General features: G+C 38.7%; 1 protein-coding gene across 3 annotated transcripts in view; it reads left to right on the forward strand.

Moving 5' to 3' along the window:
• The window catches only part of LOC113060026 (rho guanine nucleotide exchange factor 2-like), a 42,934-nt gene that overhangs the window by 13,212 nt on the left and 16,168 nt on the right, over nucleotides 1–13,554 (forward strand). For all 3 annotated transcript variants that reach the window (XM_026228799.1, XM_026228798.1, XM_026228800.1), the window contains one exon: nucleotides 1,298–1,457. In XM_026228799.1, the coding sequence (XP_026084584.1) occupies nucleotides 1,298–1,457 (160 nt within the window). The remainder of the gene's footprint in view (nucleotides 1–1,297; nucleotides 1,458–13,554) is intronic.

A 13,554-nucleotide genomic window follows, 5' to 3' on the forward strand; every position in this document is an offset into this window, starting at 1 on the left:
ATAACTCGATCACTGTTGCCCATCCCTATAAAATATTTGTGAATATTCCCAAACTCTGTGACGGTGCATATATATATATATATATATATATATATATATATATATATATATATATATATATATATATATATATATATATATATATAGAAAATAATAATACAATAAAAATATTTTTGGATTTTTGTCTTGTTATATTTGTTTATTACATGTCTCTCTGAAATGCTTGATTCTGATTGGTCAGTTGAGGTATGTTATTCCACAGTAATGACGTCATTAGTATATCTTGTTTGATCTTATCTGAACTTGTTTGTTCATCTTGACTCATAGACAAACTGTTTTTAATGTAAAGTTTCAGTTTTGAGCTAATAAAGTAATTATACTGTCCATTTATTGATAGAATTGCATAGTAGCAATGTAATAATCAGTGTCATGTATATAAACACTTATCATAGAAGAAACCTGTTTAGGGTAATAGAAGACCCCTTTGGGAAGTCGTGGCCTAATGGTTTGAGGGTTGGACTCCCAATCGAAGGGTTGTGAGTTCTAGTCTCGGGCCGGACGGAATTGTGGGTGGGGGGAGTGCATGTACAGCTCTCTCTCCACCTCCAATACCATGACTTAGGTGCCCTTGAGCAAGGCATCAAACCCCCAACTGCTCCCTGGGCGCCGCAGCATAAATGGCTGCCCACTGCTCCGGGTGTGTGCTCACAGTGTGTGTGTGTGTGTTCACTGCTCTGTGTGTGTGCACTTTGGATGGGTTAAATGCAGAGCACAAATTCTGAGTATGGGTCACCATACTTGGCTGAATGTCACTTCACATTCACATTTTTGCAGCTTAGATTTTCTAAACCAATTATTATTATTAGCATTAATATGTAATTAACAATTTATTTAATATTTGTTTCAAATAGTTTAATAAAATAAATTGTTAAAAAGTTCCAATGTTTCTTTCTACAGTATTGAAACTGGTACCAAGGACCATTTGTCATTTTGTTTCATGAAGGGCTCATATTAAAGAGCAGATTTTTTGTAATATCTGTATTCAACAGAGGAAAACTCATGTGATTGTTGTCTTTTATTCCTGCCATAATGAAACTAGTTGACTAGCAATATAATTTTCATTTCTTGTTTTCATCATTTGATGTGCTGAGTGTGTGTGAGAATTCACAGATTTTTGCTCATACACAACATGACTTTCATTATACAGTGAATGATGGATGATATGATTTGAAGTGAATGGTGACATGTTATGACGCTGTTCTTGCACAACTCATCTTTTTCCTAACTCTGTGTGCAGAACAAAGAGAAAGAGCGGAAGGCACGGGAGAAAGAGACAAAGGAGCGTGAGTCGCGTTACAGCAATGGTCATCTGTTCACCTCCCTCAGTGTTTCTGCCACCACACTCTGCTCTGCATGCAACAAGAGCATCACCGCAAAAGAAGCCCTCAGCTGCCCCAGTGAGTAACATGCACTAAAACATGAGTTTTGATAAGCCTACTTCAAAGAACTCCAACTTGTGAGGCCCTGTGTGAAGATGAGGCGTGCAAGGCCCTCTGGAAGGTCTTTCATACGCATCAAATAGACAGAAATCATTCAGCTGAATGGTGCACATCCATTTCAGATATAGCCTTAAAAAACGTGGATTTGAAGCATAATTTCTTGAATTTCTCAGGTAATATCTATCATTTGACCCATTTCACTGAGGAAAGCTCTCTACGAACTTTACATGCTCATTCACATGAATGCGGAAGAAAAACGGTCACACACTCGATATTTTTCCTTATTCATTAATGTTGGTCATTCCTTTACATTTGTCTGTGGGTTTTGCAGTTATTTTACCAATTAAAGTAAGCTGAAAGACGAAAGAGCTGAAATGAAAGAGCTTGTAACTAATCCTGACTCAAACGCACACATTTTGGACCGTCCGCATTTTTACGATAAAAAATGGTAAAAAAAAAAAATGATTGTTTGAATATGTACAGCATTTTCTTTACTCAACAAACACTATACATATAAAGACTGAGGTTCTATGAATTTGAGGAGCGAGGTGTAGTCTAGCATTTGTCATCAGTCAAAGAAAGTACCATTTAGTTTTAAATTGACTGGGTGTAGCACTTCGTCTTTAAAAACAAAAGATTTTTGCCAAACGATAGAAAGAACTGAGCGCCCACATAGTTCCAATAAACTATGTAATAATATAATATAATAATATAATAAACTATGCCTATAACCTGTAAGTTGTAATGATGGGAAGTTCGGATCAGTTTGCAAACTCGGACCTTTGAGTCTTATTCAGTAAAAATGAACAAATCTTTTTTTGAGTCATTTCGTTCATTTTGATCAAAATATAATTAAAATGTTACGTGTTACTTACCTAACATGTCTACTAGTACTTACGCATACATTGATCACACTACAAACAATACAGAACTATAATGCTATAAGAAACAGAAAGATTAATTCATCCTATGAATTCAACCTATGCTGTCTGAGCCAAAAAGAGAATTGATTAGTTCATCTGTTGAGTCCTCGTGTTTGAGTCGTTTCTTCATCACGTTATAGCCTCATAAGTTTGACCACAGACTATATAGAAGGCTTTACCATCACTAGTAGGTTGAAGAAAACGTAATGCGATGCTGTCGATTTCTGCAGTCAATGTTCTAACCTGTTTGTTTTTACTGTAAGAAATGGTTTATTAATGGCATCCTCACCACAGTTGGAAGGACTAGAGTTGTAAGCTTTTTTAACTGACGTGCGAAGATTCATAATGATGCGGTTCACAATTAATGGATTTGTGTCATTTGCAGGTAATGCTAGCTCTCGAAGACCAGTCCTCACAGGAAACTTTGTGAGACAGGCTCTGCTCAGAGTTTTGTGATTGTGTTCTCAGCAAGTTTACCTGAAATAGTAAACTGTAAATTTTATAAAACAGTGGTGAAAAAAGCAGCACCTTATTAATATAAGTAAAAATAAATTAAGTATAATGGCAAATAGCATGACGTTTGAATTCAATCAAATGGAAAAAGCCACGCTACATGAAACATTTAAAAAGGAAAGGATAAGCAGTGCATCTACACTTTTGTTCAAAATTCATGTTATTTGGTACAACGGCGTGAGGTTTGAATACTTATTTTGTGCTTTTTGTCCCATAACGATTGCATGTTATGTGATGAGGCAGTGAGTAGGCAGTGCTTCACTACTGCCAGGGACCTATTCAGGGCGTATAGCATTTCCAATACGGTCACATGCATTTTGGACTTTTTCTGTATGTGGTTTCAGTCATCTGAATGGCCTATTCATAGCAAGATTGAAATGAATATGCACCAGGTTAAACAAAAAGCTAATTCACCCTGATACACAAACACCCCTTTAGCTGCTCCACCATCCAGAGTAATCAGAATTTATTAATAATATTTTATTTTATTGATCTTTTTATTTGCTTACCAAGGTCTGTTTGTAGCAGTGGTTATAGAAATAAACATAACATTGTCCTTATTTGCTCACCCTCAGGTTTACAATTTTTGCTGGACACCAAAGAAGATATTTCATATTGTTTTTGTCAATCCATTCATAGGCAATAAAGAGTACAAAAGCTTCAAGCTTCAAAAAGTACATACAGTGGGAATGGACAAATTTCTGGTCAGAGGGCAGCAGATTTTCCTCAAGAATTTGATCGTATTTTGCCCCCTCCATTTTTTCTTTTTTCCTTAATCTTTTCGCAAAGTTTAAAATATACTATCTGAGCCCTCAGCGTAAGCTTTTTTTAGGTGACTGTTATTTTAGAATACATCGCTTTACTGTTTCCATGGAGACACGTCATGTTTGTCACGTGACACACCTTAGCCACAATATCCCCCCAGCGCAGAGCACTTGCCAGAGCCCACCGTGGATGGAGAGCCCGAGCCTGGCTTCATTGATGTACTATCGCCACCGGGAGCGACTGAGGTGAGGATCGCCTCAGAGCCAGAACCTAATCAAGCGTCTGATCAGGTGCGTGAGCCATCAATGAAACCAGCCACAGAGGACATTACGGTGGAGAGTGAAGGCGCAGAGGAATGCCCTGCTTACTCGACCACCACTGGGGGTGAGCTAAAGCTGGAAAATATGGATTTATTTTCTGATATACCTCCTCTTCTTATGCCATCCTATGAGTCTCCTTCACCATCAGTCTGCCCCATCACAACCATGGAGGTCGTTCCCCTATGTCTGGTGCTCCCAGTGCTGGCAGTGGCCATCTGCTGTTTGTGGGCAGCACACACCATCCCTGGACCCCCGGACTGTTCATAATTCCCAATCATAACGTCCCCTGTCAGCCCCACAGCTCACTCTAAGCCCACCATCTGTGATATGACATTGCATTAGGTCTGCCAGTCTCTATCATTATGGTTGGGGGATCCTTCATCTCTGCCTCTGACACCCGGACTCTGCCTTGGCCCATCGACACAGTGGCTCCACCTAGGCCCCAAGCTCCATTGTTTCCATCGCTACCCAGTTGTCCAACAGCTCCACCAGGCTCCCTCGTCCCTCCAGGTTTGCCTTGGTCGGTCGTCGACCCGTCATCACCTCAGGACTACTCTCTGGCAGTGCCTCATCTGTCTGTTCCACCGGCTGGGCTCATCCTTCCCTCCAGCCCCACCTTGGTCCTCAGTTGCTCCGGGTCTTCCGCGAACTCACGGATCTCAGCCTACGGCTCGGTTGCCAGAGCTGTCGACTCCATCCTGGCCCTCTGGATCCTAGCTGTCCTTTTCTTGTCCCTCGCCCTTCTCCTCCTGAACCTTGACTCTCCCTTCACTGTTGTTCCATCTACGCTGCGAGGTCGGGCCTTCCGGGAGGGGGGAGTTCTGTCACACTTATGGACCTTAAGTTTGTTTGAGTTTGAGTTGAGTTCCCTTGACCTAGTTTCTGTCTTTCTTTGACCATGTTACTTAGTTCACCTGTGTCTTGTTTATTTTCTTCAGTTTCTCCTTCACAGACACTCCTTGTCCGGTCAACGTTTACATTGATGTGTGTTTCCCTGCCCTTTTGGATTATCTTTTGTGTAGTGCATTATCCTGCTGGAAGTAGCCATCAGAAGATGGATACACTGTAGTCATAATGGGATGGACATGGTCAGCAACAATACTCAGGTAGGCTGTGGTGTTTAAATAGTGCTCAATTGGTACTAAGAGGCCCAAAGTGTGCCAAGAAAATATTTCCCACACCATTACACCACCACCACCAGCCTGAACCATTGAGACTAGGCAGGATGGATCCATGCTTTCATGTTCTTTATGCCAAATTCTGACACTACCATCTGAATGTCGCAGCAGAAATCAAGAAATCAGACCAGAAAATGTTTTTCCAATCTTCTATTGTCCAATTTTGTTGAGCCTGAATGAACTGTAGCCTCAGTTCCCTGTTCTTATCTGACAGGAGCGGCACCCGGTGTGGTCTTTTGCTGCTGTATCCCATCTGCTTCAGGGTTAGACATGTTGTTCATTTAGAGATGGTATTCTGCATACCTTGGTTGTAACGATTAATTATTACTGTTGCCTTTCTATCATCTCTAACCAGTCTGCCCATTCTCCTCTGAGCTCTGACATCAGCAAGGCTTTTTCATCACACCACTGCCGCTCACTGGATATTTTCTCTTTTTCTGACCATTCTCTGTAAACCCTAGTGATGGTTGTGCCTGAAAATCCCAGTAAATCAGCAGTTTTTGAAATAATAAGACCAGACTGTCTCGCACCAACAACCATTCCACATTTCTTCCCTGTTCTGATGCTCGGTTTGAACTTTAGCAAGTCATTTTCACCACAAATAGACGCCTAAATGCTTTGAGTTGCTGCCATGTGATTGGCTGATTATCAATTTGTGTTACCAGGTGGCCGGTGATTGTGTGTGTATATATATATATATATATATATATATATATATATATATATATATATATATATATATTAGGGGTGTAACGATACGCGTATTCGTATTGAACCGTTCGGTACGACGCTTTCGGTTCGGTACGCGGTACGCATTATGTATACCGAACGGTTCGTTGGAGTAATTAATTATATTTGAAAAAAAAAAAAAGAGAGAGAAAGAAATATAATGATATGCGTTCAACAAGGTAGCCCAATAACCCAAACAACGTAACAGGCAACGCCCCTGACACTCCCGAAGAAGAAAAAAACACCATCTTATATGTTTATGTTAGGCTACTCAGCAGGCGCTCGCTCACTCAGTACACGCTGAAGGCTCGTTGCAAAATAGCCAATGCGTTTAACAGACTAGAAATGAGAAGATCCTCCAATAACCAACAGGTCTGGTGTTTGGGTGCACTTTGGATTCCCTTTAAGCTATAATGGTGATGGCAAGAGAGTGGTGGATAAATAAACAACGGTATGTCGCATCTGCAACATGACAGGGTACACCAGCGGGATTACAAAAAAAAACAAAAAAAAAAACAGCGGGAATATCTGGGATATATGCGTCAGTACTATCTGGGAAAAGACGAAAAAAAGGAGAAACATGCACGCAGCAAACTATCCCTGCAGCATTTAGACACTATAGCTTACAGGGAATCCAACCCAAACACCAGACCTGTTGGTTATTTTAGGATCTTATATTTCTGGTCTGTTAAATGCATTAGACATTTTGCAACGAGCCTTCAGCGCGTGCTGAGTGAGCGAGCGCCTTAGGGGCCGTTCACATATCGTGCCTAAAAACGCGTGGAAAACGCTAAGCACGTCTTTCTCCTCCTTTCCAAAGCGCTCGGGCAGAAGCGCTCATGAGGCGTCTGTCTTTGCTAAGCAACAATGACGTGCTCTCTCCATGAGACGCGGAAATTTCAGCGAAGGATAAATGGATTTGCAGCTCTAAAAATCGCTTGCAGTAGCTCTGCTACTGAATTTATTTCAAAATTGCAATCCATATACAACTATGATCAGCTGTTCCTTCATCTTGGCTGAGCTCTCAACGTTGTTACGGGAAAGGATGAAGCTGATTGGTTGGTTCTTGTCACATGACCCGCGGTGCGCTTGCGGCATTCTGAAAAGTTGAGATGTTTTTACATTTTGCTGTATCTAAAACGTATCGAACCGAACCGAACCGAACCGTGACATCAGTGTATCGTATCGAACCGAACCGTGAATTTTGTGAACCGTTACACCCCTAATATATATATATATATATATATATATATATATATATATATATATATATATATATATACACACTCACACACACAATCACCGGCCACTTGGTTTTATAGGTATATCTAATACCAGTTCCATGACATCATCAGTTAACTGTAACAGTCTCTGTGCTTTTTCTTGATTCATTCTCATTGTTTATTACCTGTTTTACCTGCCTTGATTTTTCTTTGTTCCATTTTCCCTCCACTCAATGCCCATTAAAAGAGCTATTGATTAATGTCGGCGTGTCCATTAACCAATGTTATGTGTTTAAAACATAAATCTTTTCCTCTTACAGATTATGTTGGTAGGTTTACATATACAGCAGCCACAACACTAGCCATTATTTTTAATCGAAGGATACGTAGATTTATATCTTTAGTGAAACAACATGGAGAACTGCTTCTGGGATGCTCCTGAAATGTGCCACGGTGTGGCTGGTATAAAGACAAGCATTGACTAAAGTGGCCATGATCGGCTCCGGTGACTGTGTCAGAGCCATAACGTGCCACAGCCATGTGCAGTGTAAATAAGAGGTAAATAAGGGTATGTCCAAGCAATAATGGCAAGGAAAGCCCCTGATACTTGAGAACGCCAGGTATGATGTTTTTCTGGGAGGTCATAGTACATTAAAGAATAATCATCCATTGCAGTTTTAGAAAATATTCGTTTTTTAAATTGTCTGAAAAATCACCTCATGCGAGCATAAATCTTTTTGGCGATATATTAGAAATCTTGAGAAATTGAAGTTTTCCATTGGGCATATTTTCAATTCTCAATTTCAATTTGCGCAATTTGAAGGGTAATGGAAACACAGCTACTGAGGTTTGATGTTGTTGACACATTATCATATTTTATTTGGGAATTACCTATACATGAGTTAATCAGTGATTTGATTTGTTCATTATATAGCATGATCATGTTATTTCAGGAGACAATTCACTGGAGAGGAGTAAACATTGACAGAATTTCTCTAAACTGGCTGACATTGGCTTAACTATGACCTAGATTTGAAAGAGACCATGAAGGATTTTATCAGTCCAGGAGGCTAAAGGAAGACATCTCTTAATCAGCACGACACAGAGAGCAGCAGTTTGTGCCTAGAGCAGATGCATTTATTCCGATGCAGGTGAATAATTATAGTCTTGAGGAGTGAAGGATTGTGGGGGTTTGAATACACTGTCACTGCTGATAACATGGTGGAGGTGAAATGGAGGAGGGGAACTGAGAGGCTGACACTCACACTTATTGTCTACAGTGAAGGTTTTGGATTGGTTTTATTTCAGAATCAGAATCAGAAAAAGCTTTATTTCCAAGTATGCTTGCACATACAAGGAATTTGTTTTAGTGACATAAGCTTCCAGTACACAAAGACAACAACACACAGAGGAAAAAAGAATTAGGCAAATAAATAAGTGTATAAACAATTGTGCAATAAATGATAATGGAATGGGATTGAGTAAGCTGCAGGGATGTACTAGGATGGAGGGATATTGCACATTTTTATTGCATAAGCATAAGTAATAATAAGCATAAGTTTCCCCAGTTTTGATAATTCAGATAATTTAACCATATTCATATTTGAGTAGTTTTATGCTAAATTTCATAAATGCTTGGTTGCTCTGGGTTATATTTTCTCAATTTATCTAAATTACATTAACCTACATTAAAAGGAAGACATTGTATGGTCTGCATGGTCTTCTTCTCAAGTCTGTTGTTGTTGTACCGAATGGAGGTCTTTTGTTATCTTTATGTACAAAGCCCCCCCTTTTGCCTTGTGCACAGCTGCTGTCCAAAATCCCCCCCTCCTTTGTAACACCCATAATCTGGAGTCTGAGCATCAGGGGATCGATGCATTAGAGAGATTAACACACAGTCTGTCACAAAGACAACACATGCACACACTCTCACACAAACGCTCATGTTAAAAACGCTTTATGTTATAATTAATTATTACTTTATAAAGAGAAGAGTTCAATTCAGCTAATCAGCTTTAGATAAGTTATTAGTGTCATTATTCAACTTAATTTAGTTACAATTTTGTTGTCAGGGAAGTTAAATTCATAATATAACTGTATATTAATTGTCGTTTCAAATCCAGCTAAGCAAGAAAAATGTGACAGTGCCAAGAAAGCCAAGCTCCATCAGTTGACAGTAATGAAGAAAAAATAAGAAATCATGTTCAGTCGGGGACCAGTTCTCTTCTGGCCAGTGGCAGTAGTCAAGTAGCAAACTAGGCAGATATATCATGGCTGATTAATCAGCCAATATTAGGCCACTTATAAGATTGTCAGCATGATAACACCCAATAAATGTCCTCTGATTAAGACTGATTTAGAAAAGTGCAAATCCGGTAATTCTGCAAACAGCAGCGTACTTGATAACTTCAGTCAGCTCGCCTTGGCTACTGCTATTTTCCTCACTATACATTTACAATAATACAAAATAGATATCAAATATCACTGCCTCCTTTCTTTTTCATTTAAACATCATAACAGCTGCAAAAATTTACTTAGTTTAGGGATATGTGTATATATATATATATATACAGCTAATACAATGAAACTAATTAAATATTAGTTTCATTGTATTGAAACTAATATAAATTAAATTTAAAATTAAATATTTTTTAATTTTCATTTTAACATATAGATAAATGGAATACAGACCAAGGACAACCTGTTAAATTTACCCAAAATGAATTAAATCTAATGTTTAACCACTACAGAGACATCAGAGCCAGCGACACACATCAGAAGGTCTACAAACATTTTTAAATAGGCGCTGTCTTTCAATAAACCACAGATTTGAGGTTTAAACAACTACATTCTCGCCTGAAATACTTTTAAAATTACATCTCATGGCACAATAACAGTAATATTTTAAAAATGATCCGAATAAATGGTGGTTGAACTCAACCAATGCTGCGTGAACTCAACCAATCAGCATGTTTAGCGCCCAAGTCCCGCCCCCGAAAGTTCCGGAACTTTGAAAAAGTACTACCTCGCCATCAAGGACTTTCTGAGGGGCATTTTTTTACCCGGAACTTTATTTAGTTCCTGGTTCCTGCGGTGGAAACACACCGAGTACCAGGCCAAAGTCCCTAGTTTCTGGGTAAAGTTTCCTGTGGTGTAAACGGGGCATAAATGTACACCTTGAATGCAAGTCAGTTCGGATAAAAGGCAAATGCATAAATGTAATTACTGGATCTACCGTAGAGTCAATTGGTTGTTCTTGGAGATAGCGGGTTAACTCCGTGTCAGCGCGCGCTCTGATCGGTAAAGGGGCAGAGATTTCAGACCTCCATTTATTAAGGAGGTCGGTCACAAAACTCATCATCCGAGCCAACGTTTTTGGAGCAAATTTCAAAGCCGCACCCGGCCACCATCCGCTGATTGTTTTGCGGTCTATGGCCATGCAATGCTTTGCTGATGCGAGTCGCAAAAAAATGCCATTGTCTGTTCTAGAAAGGATGCAGCAAAGATATTTAATGCTATTGTATGAGGCATAGGCCTACGCTGAGTTTCATTTGCGATGAGATGCGCTCTAGTGCAGTGCAAGTGAACGCGGCGCGCTGGTGCTTCCATGTCGGTTATCATTGTCTGCTATATTTGCTTTTTATTTATTAAAATACACGCAATTGGTTGATGAAACATTGATTAAAATTAAGACAAAATTTGTACAAAACGAAATTCGTTTTTAAGAAAGGTTTTCTACAAAGCAAAATTTTATGAAGTGGTAAATATCATGTCTGACGATTTACAAAACTTAATTAAGTGGTAAAAACCATGTCTCCCGATATATTGCGCATCTTATGATCCTATCTAAAAAATGTTTGTAAAAAATATTTTAATGACACGGTTTTGGCGGTTATAGAGTTCTAATGACGGTGTTCAACTATAACCGCCGGTCTCACGGTTATATACGAACCGTCACACCCCTATAAGCCATACAACAATTTTGGTTTTCTTTCGATTAAAACATGCAGCCCCACTAAAAAGATCAAGTGTTGTTGGACAAAATATCAACACTTTAAATGATGTTTGGTCAATGTAATGTCAGTTGAAGTACAGGAATTAAGCGGTAACAAAGACAACTGTACTGTTATGCGCACGCATGTCTGTTTCACAGAGCTGTCTCAGAAAGCAAAAATAACTATATTGTGATATATATTGTTACCGTAAAATAAAATTACTCATACTGTGATATCTCCCACCCATATTCAGTGTTATGATTTTTATTTGAATTTTGAGTAAAATGGCTGCAAATGAGATGAATTCCTTACTCAAATCAAGAGGGAGTCCAATAACATATTGATGCGACTGGAATCTTGTGGCTCAGTCAATAAAGGTCAGATGGTTGTCTAGATAGCTCCAATCCAGTCAATGTGTGTGTGACCTTGTCAAATTTCAATATCACTGACTGGATACAGCAACTGGATACAGCAACTGATTTTATTTTTATATACAATACTTTCTAGCTTGGTGTAAATTTGGAAAGAGAGCAGCTTGTTTCACAGAATATGTGATATTGACAGACCAGTTTTTCATAGACCATATTTAAAAAATATATATATTCTAAAATGTTTTTTGCACAAATCGATGATTTTGGTTAATATAATTTGTGTATGTGTGTGTATGTTTTCATGTGCTTTTCATGTCTGTCTAAAACATTCATAACAATACATTGTCCATCATAACTGACTCATTTATACATAATCTGAAAACTTTACATTTGTAATCTGCACACTTGTAAATAACATATCTGTACATTTGTTTAAACAATTACATGATTTAGACTTCCTAATCATCATTGTACACTACTCCTTAGCAGTGCTTTAAGTGGGCCGGTAAGCACCGGTACTCAGTACCGCCACTTCCAAATATAGCTCTTGAGCGTACCGCCACCTCTCCGTGCGCCCAGAACGTGCTTTTAGCGTACCGGTACGCTCATTTGGACATCTGTTTTAATAGAGCATTTTATCTTTTACCTGTACTGCCGGATTTAATGCAAGCTTCCTAATTCATCCCACCGAGAGCAGAAAGTACATTACCCAATTACCCATTCACCCTCAAGTTATACAAGAGAATAGCACATGTGTCGCTTTTCCCACTGTTAAGTGTCAACAACTCAACGTGGCCGGAGGAAATGTGTGAAACTCGCTGACTGACGCCTCATCAAGTGTGTATGCTATAACTGTAGGTCAGACTCAAGCTAATGAAGTAATGCAGCTCTTTCAGGTTTCAATTGTCCCGAAAAGTATACTAAAGCAAAATACTGAGTATTTATTGTCTGATAAACATTAAAAACTGTCCGCGGAGGTTGAGTCGTCCTCATTGGCTGCAGCATCTTTTTTCTAAATTCAAAAAAAATACCGTAGGCGGCTAGGCACAAATTTAGATATTCATTTATCTAATTAATCTATAGCCTATGCACAAAGACAATGTTATATTTTTGTCCCCTTTTTGTTTTAAAGCTTGATGAAGAGAGAGAGCGCAAGTTGCTGCAGCTGCGAGGAGGACAGTGATGCACGCGTACAGGAGTGATTGACAGTTCGCGGCACTGTGTACAAAAAATACTCCGCTACACAATTATTTCGTTATTTCCGTTTAAGCTTATTAACGTTAAGTGTTACAGAAAGGTCTGATTTACGCACTGTTACAACAGATTTTTTTTTTTACAATGACATTTGAGTTCATGATTTTAATGTGTTTCTTGTTCCAGACTAAAGAGTAATGACAGACGGTTGATCTTTGAATAAAAATGTGTTTTGTTAAGGTTTGAAATTCATTATCTTTTATTATAGGCTACGAAGTCTAATATCATAAGCCCCCTCATCCCGTCACCCAAGACCACAGACAACCCCCCACCCCCCCCCCCCCGTTAAAAAAATAGGCTATAATAGAGTACCGGCACCTCTTTTGGGCCACTTAAAGCACTGCTCCTTAGTGTTTTGATTGTAGGCCAAACAGCAGGGGCATTTGAAAATCGGGTTTGTGCCCATGATTTATTTCTTAAATTAATTAGTTCTGAAAGACTATATGAAGACCGGGATTGTCCCTACCAATGATCCTGAACTTCTTTATAACAACATGTTTATTTGAGATGGCCTGAAAAAAAGTTATAGAAAATATTTTCTATAAAATATATAGTTTTATAAATCATTCAAAAATAGAAATCATTCAAGAAAGCATGCTCATCAAATGTTTTTGAATATCTTTTAAAAAATAAAATGAGGTTTGTATACCTGACACAATCGATTACACAGTGATCGATGACATCATTACATAAAATACCAGTTGAAGTAAATTTATGAGAATTATTCGTTATAATTTAATCAAATAAGGTAGATTTATATGTTGCACTTTAGGATTAAGCCTGG

Source organism: Carassius auratus, chromosome 41, assembly GCF_003368295.1.
Source record: "Carassius auratus strain Wakin chromosome 41, ASM336829v1, whole genome shotgun sequence".
NCBI classification, from domain to species: domain Eukaryota; kingdom Metazoa; phylum Chordata; class Actinopteri; order Cypriniformes; family Cyprinidae; genus Carassius; species Carassius auratus.